Source organism: Leuciscus leuciscus, assembly GCF_965113295.1.
Source record: "Leuciscus leuciscus genome assembly, chromosome: 15".
Lineage (NCBI taxonomy): Eukaryota > Metazoa > Chordata > Actinopteri > Cypriniformes > Leuciscidae > Leuciscus > Leuciscus leuciscus.
This window is the reverse complement of record NC_138739.1, coordinates 17,201,279-17,220,444: the sequence shown is the minus strand read 5'-3', so window position 1 is coordinate 17,220,444 and position 19,166 is coordinate 17,201,279. Positions and strand designations below refer to the sequence as shown.

At 36.9% G+C, this 19,166-nt stretch overlaps 1 protein-coding gene and 1 long non-coding RNA gene across 8 annotated transcripts in view; both read right to left on the bottom strand.

The window, feature by feature from the left end:
- Positions 1-1,371: 1,371 nt before the first annotated feature.
- Positions 1,372-19,166, bottom strand: part of LOC309476155 (natural killer cell receptor 2B4-like) — a 60,097-nt gene continuing 42,302 nt past the window's right edge. Inside the window, exons 1-7 of one of the 7 annotated variants that reach the window (XM_082139379.1) lie at positions 6,133-6,383; positions 5,942-6,018; positions 5,078-5,395; positions 4,529-4,801; positions 3,757-3,879; positions 3,578-3,645; positions 1,372-3,076 (exon numbers count right to left, since the gene is read on the bottom strand). In XM_082139379.1, the coding sequence (XP_081995505.1) occupies positions 3,023-3,076; positions 3,578-3,645; positions 3,757-3,879; positions 4,529-4,801; positions 5,078-5,395; positions 5,942-5,987 (882 nt within the window). In that variant the 5' untranslated portion in view covers positions 5,988-6,018; positions 6,133-6,383 and the 3' untranslated portion in view covers positions 1,372-3,022. Of the gene's footprint in view, positions 3,077-3,577; positions 3,646-3,756; positions 3,880-4,528; positions 4,802-5,077; positions 5,396-5,941; positions 6,019-6,132; positions 6,384-8,281; positions 8,597-11,096; positions 11,778-12,580; positions 12,647-15,780; positions 18,059-19,166 lie in introns of those variants that run through there. The other 6 variants (XM_082139378.1, XR_014197943.1, XR_014197942.1 and 3 more) reach the window with 6 other exon arrangements.
- On the bottom strand, positions 7,668-8,067 carry LOC309476530. The gene is made up of 2 exons (XR_014198242.1): positions 7,940-8,067; positions 7,668-7,899 (listed from the first exon to the last, which is right to left on the bottom strand). It is a non-coding gene; the product is annotated as an uncharacterized lncRNA (long non-coding RNA).

The window sequence follows — 19,166 nt, the reverse complement described above, 5'->3', positions numbered from 1 at the left end:
TGTAATGTTTGGCCTTCTGAGCTTCAGTCAAAATTATTCACACAATGGTTCAAATGGTTTGTGTTCAATATAGTAATACTGTAGAAGAGAGTCATATTGACTCATCACAATTATTTTTTCTCTTCAGTCAACACAGAAATGTCGATCATGCAAGGTCTCATTAATTGTCAAGAATGGCACTGACAATTTTAGAAGAAAAGTTTGATGCCATGAACATATACTTTGTTTTATCCTTTTTAAAAATGTAATGTACCAACATGATATCATTGTTATATAAAGCAGATCTGAATGTAAATGTTCAGTATTAAAAACCAAGTTTCCACTCATTTGGTCAGTTTCTGCACACTTCATCTCTCTCACACACATTCAGATGCATAAAAGCAGAAGTAACTGCCGCTTTTTTGACACTTTTAGCTCCTGACAGCTTCATTTTCGTGAAAGGCTTATCAGCATTTATTTTAGCAGAAGTGCATTAAACCGCAGTGTGTTTACGGTTAAAGTGTCTCTACACTAACAGTTCTTCTGTCTCATCTGCTCTCAATCACTTACTATATTTGTACAATTTACAGGTTTTGCTGATGTAAATCATTCAGAGTGTTGTATTAAACTCAATCATCTCTTGCTGAAAAGTGTTTGATGCGTTGATTCAGTGACTGATGCAGCGGATGATGGTGGTTTAGTTGCTCTGTGGAGTTTCATTATGGTTTGTAGGGAGCAGAAAACCACTGGACCAAAACCAAACTAAATCAGTTTTAACAATACAAAATAATGGATCAGGCCACACATCTGTGGATCCGTACATGCCATGAAACTCATGGGGTTCAACAGTCGTTTGTGCCAAAATGGGTTAAAATAGTCATGATGAGAGATAAAGATCAAACTAAGAGCAGAGTGGAAAATAAACTGAAGGTCTGACTAATGTTCACACATTTTTTTCTTCTCAGTTTCTGAATTCACACTCAACATTTTTTCTTTCTTACTCCAGTGCATCTTCCAAGAACTGTATAACAGTGTGACTTCAACAGAAACAACCATGTTGTTTAATGTTTCTAACAATTTAAAATACGTTTAAAATGTACATTTGCTGAATATTGGTCAAGATATAAATAACATTATGCATTTTGGGAACCCACACTCCTGCATTTCTTTCACATAATGATTTCATTCAGGTGGCTTTTTTTTTTTTATCATCAAATGGCCTAGTATTAGACCTAAGTAGTTTCTGCATAAATGCAATTACTAATTTTGAATCTCAACCAAGGCAAATTCTAGATAATTTTATTTTAACTGATCTCTGATGGTGTTATTGACACCTTTTTTTTTTACGCTCAACATGTTTTTGTTTTAGGTTCCATAAAGAAAATGAGTGAATTGTTATTGTCAATATATTTTATTTTATTTCCTCAGAAGAAACAATAGATGGAGAAAGTGTTATGCAAAGAAGCAAACTATTATAAACAAAGTGCTTTAAGCTTTATTAATAAATAAGCAGAATAATTTCTGTATAAAAATGTTCATAAAATCAATGTAAATTGTGACATAAATCAACACTTCATGATGGAATAGTTTTATGATAGATTTATACAGAGATAAGTCTCTCTTAATGATCAAGTGTTTCCATGTTCAGTCACTAGGGGCAGAGTTCTGCTTCAGGAGAATCACGGTTTACAATCACACCAGTAATGCCAAACTATCAGAATATTTATCTTATCAAAAATAAAATTAAATGTACCTGACATTGTGTAGATATTTAGTATAATAAATCACAGTTTTTTCTTTAATTTCATTCTTTGTAAAGCGTAAATAAACACAAAGGTTGACCACACATTATCATTCAGGATCACAATAAACAAAAACTTACATAAATTGCAGGAGAACATCTATATATTAAAAGCATTCACAAACAAAACACTGCTGAGCAGAGACATCCCTGCTGAACAGACCAGCATGGTTGGCATGGAAAAAAGTTGTAAAATTGGATACACAGAAACGGTTTAGCAAGTCATTTTTTGACATAAAAAAATGTGTAAACATATAGGGCCCTATCATATACCTGGCGCAATGCAGCGCCAAGCGGGACGCAAGTGTGTTTTGCTAGTTTCAGCCTGACACACTTATCATTTTCACATCCTGCGGCCACGTAGTTTAAATAGCAAATGCCTTTGCGCCCACGAGGGGTGTTCTGAAGAAAAGCAGGACTGGCTTTTTAAGGGAATTGGAAATTACAACTCTGATACTAGGTTTTTTGCATGTTACACAAAACACACCCATTACTCATTAAGAATAGGGACAACCCTTTTAGAACATGCGCTGGGCGCGCTGACCATTTTTCCCATCGTTAAACTAGCAAAAGTGGCACTAAGTGCTCTTGCGCCCTGTGCTTTAGACCATTATCTTAGATCGTTAAAATAGGGTGCATTGTTTATGTCTTGTGGCTGTACTATTGAAACAAATTATAACGTTTACAGATCGGCCCCATTCACAGGCAAGCCATTTTAAGTCGTTCATTGTAACCCAGATCTCTGCTTTTCTTTAAAGAATGCTGTCAATTGAGTTAAAATTGTACTGACCCCAGAATTTACCTTTGAACTTTCAAATTATATTTTAGTTGTCAATCATCTTTTTCTTTTTTTTCTTTTTCTTTTTTGTGGGTTCAAACAAGAGGCAATATATGGCCTAGGACAGCATCTAAATTAACTCCTGCTTCAGAGAAGGGACTAACCCAGCACAATAGGAACTACCAATGACGTAAGTGTATGCTGATTGGCCAAGTGTATGCTGATTGGCCAAACGCATGCGAAACATCATTTTTAAAAAGCTGTGTAAACACAGTTTACATGTATATGGAAAACAGTCAGACACTTCTCAACCTTTACGCTACTAAGTTGTTGACATTGTTGAATGCCACACTTAAATTAAGTCGATTTCAAAAGCCTGTAAAATATGCTGATCTTTCGACAGGCATATTTACTGCCATTATAAAATTATTGAAGAGGGAAAAGAAGCGGATATGAAGGCTTGATCAACGTCTCACAGCGACTCCTGCGTACACCACCTCATCTTCCTCTTTAACTCTCTGAAAGAAAACAGAAACACGTTAGATTTCACATGCTTTATGTAATCATGTATAGTTATTTATTTAGCATAATTTTCATAATTGTTTCTAAGTGTTTCTGAGTTTTCTATGACACTCTATATTAAATGAAACATGCAACGTGATTTACTAAGGCTTGCAGTAGAACATTTTGTGGTATTTGCCCCATTATTTACCACCCAAATAAAGCATGTCTTAAACCCATTTTGCGCCTGACATAACATTGAATTTGTGCATTGTTAGTAGCTCCCATCAGGCTCTTTTATTATATTGCAGCCGCACGCTTATTTACCCATTTACTAAATCTGTCCCCTAGTGTTATTATTTTAATACGTATTATTTTACTGTGTATTAAATACTGTATTATATTTAATAACCAGTGTAATAAATATTTTAATATTAGTGTACTAGAGTAATCTAAGACTAGTGTGTATTAATGATAGGTCATTATGTGCACATACACACAGTCACAAAAGATCTTACAGATTTCTGTGCTTTTCTTTTGTAGAACGTCGGATCTGCGTAAGTGATCTCTTCAGCACGGGACTGAACTGCATCAACAATAATGACAAATGGGTTAAAACAACAAAACACTCACTTTCATGTGTACCGTTTCTTCACAAAAAGTATTTTTCTTTTACAGATTAGCATGCAAAACTTGCCCTCTTGGTTAGTTTTTCTTTGTTTCCTGCAGATACAGAAGATCCCAAATGCAGCCATCAGCAGTATCAGCAGCGCTCCAGCTCCAGCAGCAGCAACAGATACTGGTAACATCCAATTTACATCTGCAATGAAGATGAGAGACAGAGTCTGACAGAGATTGATTAAATATTTTATTTATCCTATTGAAAACAATTGTGGAAATAGTTTGAATAACCATAAGCTATATGTGTTTTGAGGCTTCATGGCCTACGTGACTGTGATTACAAAGGTCAAGAGTATCTGAGAATTTTGTGGCCACTGAGCAGTTTTTGCTTAGTCAGGAATTTTCCAGTAAACAACAGGTGTCTGTGAAAGAATAAGACCATTGTTAAGAGGGTTACTTGAAGGCTTCTCGCTTCTAGGAAGGAGTTGAATGTCCTTAGAAAATGTTATATCTTGATTTTGATAAAGGGCTGACCATAACTTAGCAGATTTCCACAAGTAGAGAGAAAGTCGAGAGGAATGCAACTTAATGGGGTGAAACAGGAGGGGTGAATCTTGCCAGTGAATATGTCACTTGGAAATAATAAGAAAAGGTATAAGAATGAGGCCCTGGCCAGAGACAAATTCAGATGTCCTGCAGGCAACTCAGCTTTGTTACTTTGTTTAATAAAGTCTCATTTTTACTTCTGGAACTCCGGAACTCTTGAGCTTTATTTGCAAGAAAGAGATGACGTTTCTCGTCAACAAGATCAGCTGAGTAAATAATTGCCAACATCACTACTGACGTACCTTCACATGTGTGACAGAGATCAGTGATGTTGGGATGTGTGGTCTGGTTGCTGATGGTATTGTTCAGCACACAGCTGTAGGAATCATCCAAACACTCAATCTTCAGAGGTAGAGAGAGACTGATGCTGAGATCACACACACTGATGCTGGACAATACACTGATTCCTTTGTACCAGGAGAGAGTCACATGACTCACATTCAACACTGAACACACCAACGAACAATTTGAATAGTGTGAAGAATTGCTGCTGATGACAGGAACGGAAAGATGAGCTGGAAAATATTACAGTATAAATAAAAAAGAGCTGTGATTATTTGTCAGTTTATTCATATAAAATGGAGTTGATGACAAATGAATCATTTGATTGATTTATTTACAATGTTAAAAAGTGAAACAGTTCATTAGAATTTTAAATGGAGTTCATGATAAAATATATCAATAATTTCATAATATTTAGAGTAATTATTACTTCTTTTTTCTTCTTCTTTTTTTTACAATGTTAAAAAGTGAATATTCTGTATGTCCAGCAGCAGTAATTCTCTACTCACCATAGACAGTAATATTAAGCATGTTTAATTGAGTCTCTTTGTTCATGCTGGTTACTTTATAGAGTCCAGAGTCTGTGGTTCTGGTGTTGTTGATGGTCAGAGATCCAGTCTTCTCATCCAGCTTCAGTCTGTCTCTGAATCTCTCATTAACATGAATTAACGTGATCTGATTCTCCCCTCTCTTCAGTTCAGCTATGAGCGCATCTTTAAGTCCGAATTTCAGCATTATTACTTCATCTCTCTGTATTTCAGTAAGATCAATATTTAGAGTGACTGGATCTCCCTCCATCACAGACAAACACTCGGTACCAAACACACCTGGAAAACAGACAGGAACAGAAACCAAAGGAAAGTCAGTTCTGTTCACCTGTACAACGTCTCTTCAGCTGCGTTCTGTTCATGCAAGTACAGAAGTCTCTACAGGTACTCAGACAGTTTACAAAGATTTGATGCTATTCATTTTAATTATTATTTGTATACGAGTAGGCTACTTCTGTTTTTAACAGCTAAATATTTTGAAAGTAAAGAGCATGCTAACCACCTGTTAACCGATGAGCAAGTTTGTTTGATTGTTTGTTTGTTGTAGTTTTTAAATGAATAACTCCTACTCTGTCCAAGCAAGATCCCAGAGAAATAACATAAACCAAAAACGGTTTTGATGCGTTTACGAGATGATTAAAGTTAACTAATACTAGTCGAAAGTGCTCCAAAAAAAAAAATCACAGACCACACATCAGCCTATTGATTCATTTGCAGCATTATTTATAAATGTGACACTGACATTTACAATAATATAAATCATCCTAAGTGTAACTAACATATTAACACCAAAATAATAGAAGCCATAAAGCGCTTATAACTTACCGATCAGACTCCACGAACACAAACAGAAGACAATCGGGTGAAACATTTTCTTCAGCAGTTCGCTTAATTCTTCAATCCTTACATGGCAACAAACACAACAAAAATGTTACAGAAATGGGGCCCTCACAATCTTGAAAACTATGATGCGCATCTCGTAATTAAACAGCCTAACATTAAGCAGAGTGCAACACCTGTTTGTAGTAAGTTGTTAGTTCAGTAAAGAATTGTCTGAAAAAAAGTCGTAGGAAAAGCCTCACTAAACTTTAAGGAAACTGCAGTTGAAGTCCGATTCGTGAGAGAATCATCCGTTTGATTCGTTTCTTTTCAGTTGAACCGCCCACTATTTTTTTATGCAAAATTTCATAAGAGTGTATATTATGTGCAGCTAGAAATAATACACTTATAAAATAATAATAAAAATATAAACAAAAACACCAAAATATGTTAGAAACCTGGTACATGTCTAAAAACATCAATGTAACACATATTTACTATGAAAACCAAACCAAATTACATTTCTAGTGGGTATTAAAAGCAGGTATATGAAAGCAGGTTATGTGACATACGTATGTTAAGGGGTAAATGGATAATCTCACCTTTCAGTTCCAATTAAGAAGAGGTTATATTCAGGGTAGGCTATGTAAGAAATCATATAGCAACTTGCTCTCTCAGAGCAGGTTCTGTTCTAGTTTACTTCAGATTCAGCGCATGCATGCCCCATTGATGAGGCTGATATATTTCACACACACACAATATATATATCTATCTAAGTGCCATCTGAAATTTTCTTCTAGAATGATCATTTTTATAAAGCTTGTATATTTAAGTTCAGTAATTTCACTTAAATGACAATTAATAGGTAATTTGCATTGCCATTTAAGTGAAATTATTGAACTTAAATATACGAGCTTGATAAAAATGATCATTCTAGAAGAAAATTTCAGATGGCACTTAGAGGCTTTTGCTCTGAACTCTTCACACACACACACACACACACACACACACACACACACACACACACACACACACACACACACACACACACACACACACACACACACACACACACACACACACACACACACACAGTCAAAAAAAAAAAATTATTCAGACACCAGATAGGCCTATAATTTTTCAACATTTTTTACTAGTGGGTGCAGGACACTATAGTTAATTTATGTAAGTGAGGGTAGCAAAATAAAGTAAATTGTGGCATATTATACCTAAAAATTCTTACCAGTAAATATATATTTTAAAAAAATGGGACTAAAAATTATTCAGATATTATTCAGACTTGACCATGTTTTACTTAAGTGTTTTTTTCTGTAATTGCTAATGCGACCTTTTAACACCAGACTGAACAAAATTAAGCATTGCTTGAAAATACAGAATTATTTCTGTATTCGCTTGTCACTGACTAGATACATTTAAAAATAATGTAGTTAGTTTAGTTTATTTCGGTCAACTTCAAAAGAAAGAAAAGAAAGAAAAAAAAAGAAAAAAATTTACAAGCAAACATAGAAACAAAAATTAAATTACAGTGTAAACAATATTTTTAAACGAAAAAAAAGTTGCTTGACCGAAAAGGTGTCAGCTGAAGCTTATGCTTGCGCCGATCCTTTTTACATTTCATTTATTTTACAAACAACACCAAAACACCAAACACCAAAGTCATCTTGCATACATAAAGAATGACTAAAAGAAAAAGAAGCTAAATTCATTCAGCTTTGTGTAATGTAATTTTTATTTATTTATTTATTTTATTGCTTAAAGCTACCTATGGATTTACAGTACATGTTTTCAGTTCATCATCGATGTAGGCTTTTTACTGGTAACATAAGACATTTGGCATTATCAGAACCCACAAATATTCCACCATTGCATAATTATACATTATGTTTGACATTATATATGGTTAATGTAGTACTGACACTAAACTCTGTAAACTTGAATTTTTCCTTACACAGAAATTTTTATTTTTGTCCATTGACCAATGACATTTTATTGGAAAACATTTGTCTATATTTAAGTTTTGTTCCGCATGTACTTTATCTGAAAACAGTCAGTCTAAAAATCCCAGATTTTAAAGTGCCATTGCTTTGCTGTGGAATATATAAGAAAAAAACTAATATTATTATTTCCTTGCCATTGACACCTTTGGTTTGCTCACTAAGGATTGTAATGTAGAATTCTTGTAACGGCTACTTTGAAATGATCTGAATTGTAGAAAGTTTTACACAAATAAAAGCATTCTTTGCGGATAAAAAAAAAAAAAAAGTCAAGAAAACATTAAGTGTTAATTAATGATTAATGACATTTTACTTTACAGTGAAGTTCATAACTGTGCATTTATTTTGCCAAAGAGCAAGTGCTGAGCAGGAAATGGAAATATACAGTGTGGAGCTGCAGTGATTACAGAACAGGCAATCTCTGAATGGATCCAGTTGATCAAGAACGTCGCCCCCTGGAATCTGGATGATAGAATATCTGATTAATCAGTTATTTAACTGACTGATGATGCTTTTTCTCTTCTCCTCAGTTTAATTCTTCTGGATATGATGTCATAAACCAGTACAGCAACAGTAGCCACGCACACCAGAGCAGAGAGAGCCAATCGGATCACAGCTTCAGTAAAACCACAAAAGCAGATGGAGTCTGAGAGAAGAAATGAACAAGTGAATAATGATTTCTCACAATCTTTGAAACAGACTATTAGTTGCTCTGGGCCTACTTAACCGACCCATGTTTTGCAACCTACCTGTTTGGCAAAAAATAAATAGTGTGGTTCATTGGGTAGGTAGTTGTAAGTTTAATACATTAATATGCATTAATTTTTCAGATACTTTTATCCAAAGAGGCAGTAACAAGATAAGTGCTACAATACAAATATATTTAAAATAAAATTATAATAATACTGTTAGCATGTATTCGTTATATAATGTCTATGCCATTAGCATCATCAAACACAAATGATTTTATAGCGGCAGGATTTATAGCTCATCATGGCGGTAGGCAGGTGCAGCAGGTTTGGTGTGCTGGGGGCATTTCTGCTTTATGCGTTTATTCTAACACTATCAGTTCCGCAGTTTGGGGAACAAGCATGGCACCTGAATTTACATGGATATAGTAACCCGCAACTGTACATTTGCTGAGGGGTATGCAAGATCATGGTTGGGGTATGCAAGATCATGGTTGGGTGAAACAACCAACCAAAGTGTAACAAATATACAATTCAGAACACAATTTAACTAATAAAAGTAGTAAAAATACATAAAGTATATTTTAAAAACAGTTGATTACAATTAAATATGAAAGAAACCATACATTTATATCACATCTAATTGCACTAATCCCCCCACCCCCAACTTTTCTCTCTTCATCCTCCCCAATTACAGCACTTTGACATGCCTTGCTTTTGTACTTGCCCATTTTTCAAGTATTTCATCAAATGAAGTTGATCTTGCTAGGTTGTTTTCAATGGAGATGATTGCCAGGTGGGTCAAGCGATCATTGTTCATAGTTGAACGAAGGTATGATTTAATAAGTTTCAGTTTGCTGAAAGATCTTTCAGCAGAGGCAACTGTTAGTGGCATTGTTAGAAACACTCTTAAGGCTACTGTCAAATTTGGGAAGACCATGTCTAGATTTTCCTGCAAAATAAAGCTCAGCTTGTCAATGGCTTTTTTGTGCCCTTTGAGAATTCGGCTTGCAGGGTAGATTTCCTGAATGATGTCTCTTGAAATGTCACTTGACGTTAGTGCATACCTCGTTACAGATTCCTCCAGTTCATCTTTTGTCATGGTTTCCATCTTGATTAAAAAACTAAATTTGTCAGAGACATGGCCAATATTTTTAAATCTATCACCAAGCTCCTGGATAGCTGTGTCAACAATTACATTAAACACCCTACACCTCAAATGCATCTCAGGGTCTTCATCATCACTGTAACTGTTGGTTTCACCGTGGAATTTTTTTTGTTTGCGGAGGCGTTTTCTCCTGAATTCTGTGCTTGCATTCAATTCAGTTGCCATTCTGCGTGCTATGGACATGGATTTTTTAAATCCCTCCTCTCTGTACTGAACCAAGAACTCTTTCAGAGAATTGACCAGCATAATGGCTGTGTCCAAAGACACATCTGCTGCTTGTAGTGCCTTGCTTACATGTGTGATCTCAGCCAAAATGTCATACCAAATTTACAAACACACAAGAAATTCCATGCGCACAATTTCTTCAGAGAGTGATTTAGCCTCTGATGCAATTTTACCATCTTTAGACACTTTTTCAAGCTTTTCCAAGGCATCAAGAGCTCCCCCAAGCTGAAAGCGCAAGGCTTTAACAGAATCCAGTTTTGCCTCCCACCTGGTGTCACTCAGTGGCTTCAGTGTAATTTCCACAAATTCTTCTAGAATGCCCCATCTCTTGACTGATGAAGAGAAGATTGTATATAATCTCTGAAGAGTGCCAAAGAAAGTTAAACATTCTCTGTTAGAGGATGCTGCATCACACAAAAGCAGATTAAGGCTGTGGCTACAACAAGGAATGAATAATGCCTCTGGGTTTTTGTCTAGAATCAAAGCTTGGACCCCTTTCTTAATCCCGCTCATATTGGATCCATTGGCATAACTCTGTCCATGACAATTCCTTAACTCCAATCCTAAATTCTTCTCAATCACTTCAATCAGTTTCTCTGCTAGGCCTTGACCAGTTGTGTCCTTCACAGCAGTGAAACCAACAAATGATTCCTGCACACTTGCTTTTTTACCTTCATCTGTGTGGACACATCTTATTATAACAGAGGCCTCCTCCTGTTTTGAAATGTCAGGAGTGCAGTCAAATTCAACAGCAAAATATTTTGCTGCTTTAATGTGTGTACAGATTTTGCTGACAATGCATGCAGATATAGACTGCAAAAACTCATTTTGAGTACACCACGACAGGTAAGATATTACTTTTTTGGAAGATGTTTCTCTTAGATGCTCTGCCATTGTAACATCATAACGTGCTAGCAGCTCAATTAAGCCCAGGAAATTGCCATTTTTAGCGTTCCCCAATTGTTCGTTCTTCCCTCTCAGGGGCAAGTTTCTTTCAGCTAAAAAAAGAATGCAGTCAATCACTCTTGTCAATATACATTTTTCCAGCTGGACTTTTCTGCTGCAATCACCTTTTGCAATTCACTATCAATTGTTCTTCCTAACTGCAAATGAGTTGCCAATTCTTTCCATGAAAGGTAAGCATCTATATGATGGTTACTTGTTTCATGATGCTGTAGGGTTTTTGATAGACATTGCCAGTTGTTGTATCCCAACACAAGCCGTTTGTCACATGCTTTGACTCCACCAAATAATTTACATGCAAAGCAATACACTTTATTTGATTTCTTGGAATACAACAACCAGTCTCGCTCAATTCTCTCCCCATTTGATAATAAGCGATAACAATAAGCTTTAGAAAAGTGCCTGTTACTCTTCTCTGATCTGCCCATCAGGACATTTCAAAGGCCCTTTCTCAGTCAATTTTTGCCTAAAAGTGTCAATAATTTGATGGGGTGCAGGCCAGTCTAATGGGTCCTCTGATTAAGGTCTTTCCTCTGTTACCTCCTCTGTTGCACCTCTGCATTCTCCTGTTATATCTATCTCCTCTCCTCTGATGTCATTTTGAGGGTGTGGGTCTCCATCTTTCCATGCACTAGATTTGTACAAGACAAACCAATAACTAAGTCTGCAACCCTAATAAGTAATGTTCTGTAAGTCATAATATCCTGCGTGGCCAGTCCTACCTGTTCTCTTGACCTGCTCTCGAGACATTTACTTTCTCTCTGTGCTCTTTATCTTCACGACTGAGAAAACAAAACCAATGTTTCACAAAATATCTGCAATGATTCTTGATATTGTCATTGATAAGTCATAAAATCCTATGGTCCATTCCTCCCTGTTCTCTTCACCTGCTCTGAACTCATTTTCTATCATTTCTCTGCTGTCCTCCCCATCTTCATGGCTGAGTAAATGGACCAGATATTTATTAAAAAAATAAAAAACTTAAATAAGCAATCCCTAATTTGTAATGTTTCTTAATATTGTTTAATGTGGTCATGACATGAGGAATCCAATTTTACGTGATGTTTTGATAAATAAGAGGTAATTGTGTAATGACAAGAGCCAAAATAAATGTACATGTCTTTAGAAAGACAGATGCCTGCTTTTCACCCTTGGCCATACTCACTGGCTCTCTCATTCATAAACAAACCTTTTTCAGTCAGAGACAGGGTGAAAAATGATATTATTTTACAATATTATGAGTTTCTGGTGCACAAAAACTGTACTTGCATTATAAGTGTAGCCTACCTCAGAGAACATATAAAAAAGTATGTCATGACCCCTTTAAGTCAAAATATCTAGTGTGACAGTACCTGTTCTCTTCACCTGCTCTTGACTCATTTGTTTTCTCTCTGTGCTCTTCATCTTCATGGCTGAGTAAATGGACCAGATATTTCACAATATGTATGCCTTAAGTCTGAAATATCGTCACCTTCCTAAAATAATTGCCTAAGTCATTTGAAAATGAAAAAGCCTTGGGCAATTATTTTAGGAAGGTGACGATATGATACATTTAGTCATAAAATCCTGTGTGATCCATTCCTACCTGTTCTCTTGACCTGCTTTGTTATTCTCTATCACCTGCTCTTCATTGTCCTCTCCATCTTCCTGGCTGAGTAAATGTACCATTATGTTACTGTTATATATTACAATGTCAACTTTCAGTAGCCTATGAAACTACTTGCATATATATAAATAGGCTAGTGGTTAAAAACTACCAAACATATATTTTTGTGATTAAAACATTAAAGTATTAAAAACTAAATGATATGATAAATCAGGTCTTTAAGATATTTTTTAAATGAACAGCCATGTTCATGATTTTATTTCCTAATCAGTAAATTACAGATGTAATTTTATACACCGTTATTTTCAAAAGAATCAAAAGCAAAAAAAAAAAAAAAAATGTTTAATTGTTCCAAATAAGCACCCCTCTCTGACCATCACAAGCATGTTTTTATTAAAATAGATCTGGATGAGGTAATTTACTCACACACCGCATCTAATAGTCAAAAGTCGAGGAGAAAGTTCAAAATCAAATGAACAGACACAGCTTTAATGCCTGAGTGACAGCGGAGCATTTTATGGTCGCGCGTAGACCACAAAACTCACGAAAACAGCGGAAGACTGGTTGGATCTAAAAGTTACCGAACCGACGAGTGGTTCATATGACGTTACAGCCTGGTTGTCCAGTCCGGTTCCAGCAGGGCTTTGTCGATTTTATGTTTTATTATTGTGCAGCTTTAGCCCATAGAAAGCCGTGCATCCGCATTAACAGAGGATGAGACAAAAAACCCACCAACTAGGTTGTGCTTGGTGATGAGAGGCTCAGCTAGCATTTTTGACAGTGTCCTCCTTTTTCTGGAATTTAAATCAAATAACGCCCATTCACAAACATAGCGCAACGGCTTTTTTTTTATTTATTGAGCAACGGGGATTATTTACTGGTAACTATGCCCTCACTAACAACAACGTTAAATGTTGATTAACTTCAAGACTTAGGCCTACAGTGATACAAATTATATTTTAAGCTTACCAATCTCTTTTTATCCACTTGGACATTGATGTCCTCATTTTAAGGCATTGTTTTTCATGTTGTTTTTTACGTTTTCTGTTCTGCGCCCCAGAACGCTTCCCTCCTCTGTCCATTTTTGAAATGTGACTGTCACAGAGCAACGGCTCTTTTAAAGTATGTAGAGGATAGTCATTTGATATCACTTTATATAATAAAATAAAATAAAAATTAGTCATTACTAATGCTATACAAACATTATATTTTTAACAAACATTATTTTAAAATTATTTTAAACATTTTATTAAATATTTTCAAAGAAATGTTTTGGCACAATGGCGCCCCCCTTCCATCTGGCGCCCTTATGCGCTGCATAGAGACAGAGCGCAACGCGTTATAATCTGAAGACCACGCCCACCAAGGGGGAAACCAAACCAACTGTCTCCATTGACTTTGCATTGCGAGAGGCTGCCTCCTTGTCATTTCTTGCTTCTAACAAAATACAGAATAATGCCTAAAAGCTGCTATGTGACAAGGTGTACAGCAAACAAGCTAAGAAACCCAGAAATAATTTTTCATAAGCTGTCGACCCCAAAAAACGAGCGTTTGAGGACATAAAAGTGGATACAGGCTGGAACGAATGGGTAAATTGTGGGATCCTGACACTCAGTATGCACTAAAATACACTACGTGTGCAGTAAGTTAAACATTTGGTCACTGGTGAGTCAAATATCCAAATGTCAGTTTTATATATTATATTTCTGTAAGATAACTATCCTGTGTTGCCGATTACGGTCTCCTCCAGCGGGCGTACGTTAGTTCTCAGAGTAATGAGACACGTGACGCTCTGTCTCAACTGCCTGTATCCACTTTTATGTACTAAACACTCGTTTTTTGAGGTCGAGAGCTAATAAAAACGTATTTCTGTTTTTTTTTTAGTTTGTTTGCTGTACACCTTGTCACACAGCAGCTTTTAGGCATTTGTCTGTCTTTTGTTAGAAGCAAGAAATGACAAGAAGGCAGCCTCTCGCAATGCAAAGTCAATGGAGACGGTTGGATTGTTTTCCCCCTGGGTGTGGGCGTGGCCTAAATACGCTCCGTCTCTATAGAAGGGCTGCGGCGACTTTGTGTGCACCCACCCGGCTGGATCAAATGCTGCGTGTGTCTCCGATAATTTTCACCTGGATCTACCAAGCTAATGATCTTCCATCTATTTGTCCTGAAGTTCACGTACAAATGTACGCCGATGACGCAGTGATATATGTCCATGCGAAATCAAGTTAGAAAGCAGCAGCTGTGCTCCAGGGAGCGATGGAAAAAATCTCAGATTGGATGGTACAATCATGTTTGACATAAAATTTTAGCAAAACAGTCAGCATGTTTTTCTCAATAAGGAATACGTCTCACTCTGCGGCGGCAGTTATTGTAAAAGGAACAAGGATTCACGAAGCAGAGTCTGTCAAGTATTTAGGCGTAGTGTTAGATAGGATACTGTCGTTTAAAAAGCATGTTTCTAAATTGATAAAATATTTAAAATTGAATTTATCGCAGTTCAGACATATTCGCCCTCAAATGAGCACAGATGCTGCCAAGCTTTATATGCATGCGATGATATTTTCTCATTTTACATATTGCATCACAAATTGGTCTCTTTCAACCAACTCTGCGTTACAGCCGCTTCATAGCTTGTACAAACAGGCACTTAAAATTTTAGATAACAAACCTGTTTCATACCACTACTGTAACATTGTGAAGAAATATAAATTATTAACGTTTGAAAATTTCATTTTGTTTTCGAATGTTATTTTAGTATGTCAAATTCTTCATGATTTGGCCCCACAGCCCCTGAGAATGTTTGTGAAATCTTGTGAAGAGGCAGGATTTAGAACAACGCGAGCCTCCTCCAGAGGAGATTGTTATGTCAACTTTAGGTCCTCTACCTTTGGACAGAATTGCTTCTCTGTGAAAGCTGCAGGGACGTGGAACTTACTGTTCCATTTTTTACTTTTCGAGAGAGTAGCCTAGTACTTTGCAACAGTTTAAATTTAACCTGAAGAAGTGGTTGAAAGACAGTCAGATTTGCGATCATTAAAACAAAACTGGTAAATTGGGGTATTGTTAAAAATGTAATAACATAATATTCTTATTTTAGATAAAAAAAAATAAAAAAAAAAAATAAAAAAAACTGTGATAATTGTAAATACTTGTAACCCTCCCCAGCCGGGTACACTCGTATAATAATATTAAAGGAGCCCTGGTATCCCAGCAGTAGTAAAGGGTAATGTCTGGTCCTTACCCTGAAGAATGAACAGTTAGCTACAAGTATACTACAATAATAATTTGTTCTATAGCGCGGTGCCTCCAATTAATAAACATTTATTCTCAGGGGTTTGAGAATAAAAAAAAAACAGGTTGAGCATAAGAAAGTTATAATAAACCCTATGGTTTATTGAATAATCCCAAAACAAAACAAACAAACAAAACAAAATAAACAAAACAAAGAAAAATAAACAAATGACAAGAATATGAAACTACTGAATAATTGGCTTACACAGTGATGGAATCTTAACTGGTTCAGGGAAACCAAAAATACAGTTACCACATTTAAATAGTGCAGCCCTTTAACTGATCCAAACTCAGTACTTCAGAGACTTAAAATAGTCAGACCCCCCCAAAAAACAGTTACCTCAAATACAAATGACTCACTCCTATCAAGAGTGAGTCTTGATAGGAGGAAGAGGTGTTAGTAAGGCCAGCAGGGGGTGCTCACCCTGTGGTCTGTGTGGGTCCTAATGCCCCAGTATAGTGACGGGGACACTATACTGTCAAAAGAGCACCGTCCTTCGGATGAGACGTTAAACCGAGGTCCTGACTCTCTGTGGTCATTAAAAATCCCATGTCCTTCGAAAAAGAGTAGGGGTGTAACCCCGGCATCCTGGCCAAAATTTGCCCCTTGGCCTCTGTCCATCATGGCCTCCTAATCATCCCCATATATTGATTGGCTTCATCGCTGTCTCCTCTCCACCAGTAAGCTGGTGTGTGGTGAGCGTTCTGGCGCAATATGGCTGCCGTCGCATCATCCAAGTGGATGCTGCACATTGGTGGTGGTTGAGGAGATTCCCCTATATTCTATGTAAAGCGCTTTGAGGGCTCAGAAAAAGCGCTATATAAATGTAAATTATTATTATTATTATTATCAACAACCACTAATACTTATTTGAACATATGACTGCTTACTTGTTTAAACCCAAAATAACTCAAATTCTTCTTCTTAAAATGACTCAATTATAATCAAATTACTCTTAAATTGACTCGTTCATAAACAAATGATTCTTAAATTGACTCGTTCGTAATCAGAATACTCTTGAATTGACTCGTTCGTAATCAAATGACTCTTATATTGACTCCTTCGTAATCAGAATACTCTTGAATTGACTCGTTCGTAATCAAATCATTCTTAAATTGACTCGTTCGTAATCAGAATACTCTTGAATTGATTCGTTAAACGAGTCTAATAATCCGTTCACTCATTTCAAATCCCCTTCACATGTGTCAAAACAGATTTTAAACACTCAATACCTCAATAATAAAAATGAGAACCCACAAACTTAGTCTCTAAACCAGCACATGTACAATTTCCATGAACCGTTGGTGCACTTTTCCTCCAAACGATCTGAGATTCAGCAGAGCTCAGTCCAAGTGTAAGTTACTCACTCATCTGCATACATGAACATGAAGGCTATAATGCGGTGGTCCCGAATATCTTCAAACCGAAAAAAAAAACTGAAAGTAGCAATCTCAAATCAACGATCCCCGATGAATCAGTCCTCCATTAGGCCGTGGGTGATTTTCCGCCAGTAGCTCCAAACGAGTCCCCCACTAGTCTCTCCCTCGAGATTTCGGATCCAGTCTCCTCCTCACCGCTCAAAATTTCGTAACGAATCGTAAACAAAACTGTTCATCAACTCAGTTCAGACAGCCGAGAAGAATTGGTCTCTGTCCAACGTAATGTTCATCCAACCAAAAAAATTATGACGCCCTCTTCTCTCCTTCACCGAACTCCCCCTCTCTCCAAAAAGGGAATTTCCCTCGCCTCAACACTCCCGCAGCAGAACTTAAAGGTAGGCCTACACTCTTGTTACAAAGCTTACATTGGCAAAACCTTTAAACAAACATTTTTAGAAAAAAAAAAAATAATACTAAAGGAAAAAAATACTACAAACATAAAACTCACTATTTTGCCAGTGTGTTTTTTATTTTTTTTATTTTCTTTATAGCCCTGAATTTTCAAAAAGGCTACAACTGTAAATATTGTAATTGCATGTTAGTTGAGGTGATCCTTTTGTAGGTGCTGTATCTGTATTTTATATTGTGAATGAACAATATATCAGTAAGAATGCTCATTGTCCACTGTATAAACCTGCTGTCACTTTGCCTCTGCCCAGGGACTACGGATGAAAATTAGCTTGCAGCTATCTCTGGTCTGTGCAACACATTTGTTGTGCAATGTCCCTGTCAAATAAATGAATAAATAAATGAATCAAACAAACAAACAAACAAATAAACAAATAAATAAATAAATAAATATCGCAATTCTGAACAAACTACAATCTAAAAAATGCTGCGTTCAGACTGTTTGGTCATTTTATTGGTTTATTTATTTATTTACTTTTTTCTGTAACTCAGCCCTGCATGGCAACAACTACTGGATCGCACCCTTCCCACTGCACGCTACCCGCATCACCAGTGGAAGACGTCTCTACTGCCGGACTGATCACCCAACTGTGACGTAAATTTAAACTTACAAAACCTCTTTAGACCTTGGCATTATACATGTAGCATATGTTTTTCTAACTTGCTTAGATCTGCTACTAGATCTGCAGAAGCATCCAATTGCACCAAGTCTGGCAAGACAAACAGAAGCGTGCAGCCAATGCCAGGTAAGGCCCGATTGCCCAATACACTCACAGTGAGGTTCTGTAAGCCAGATCATGAACCCGCCATACTGACACACATGCATAACTGCTGTGTACAGGCAGGACATGAAACGTGTGTGGCACACACAAGAGAAGGAGGAGTTAAGACGACCCAACCCCCAAAAGAGAATGTGCTACCGAGGTTCTGGTGATATCTAGCCGGTAGTAACGCACAAAGGTATGGGGAGAAGCCCAGCTGGCAGCAGAGCAAATGTCCTGCAGTGATACTCCCCTAAAAAGAGCCCAAGAGGCTAAAGGCCAATTTATACTTCTGCGTCGAGTGTACGCCGTAGTGTACGCCGTAGGCTATGCACGTAGGCGACGCCGTCGTGAGCATTTATACTTCTGCGAATGTCTGTGTTGCTCTGCAGTTACACCGCCGAAACGCTAGTTGGCGCGGGTGGGTTTTAATGTTCCAGTTCCACTGTGTTTACATTCCTCGCAGCTATTTTGAGTTTAGGTTTCTACGAGCAATGGCGACTGAAGGAGTCATACAGATGGCTGTATTTCCGCACTTCTTCAAGCAATCTCTCGGTCACTTGGTCTATTTCCATGGCTCTTCACTGATCTTCGGAATTTAAAAATGGCGGGCGGGCGGTGCAGAGTGCAGAAGATCATTCCGGAAATGCGTAGGAGGAAACGCG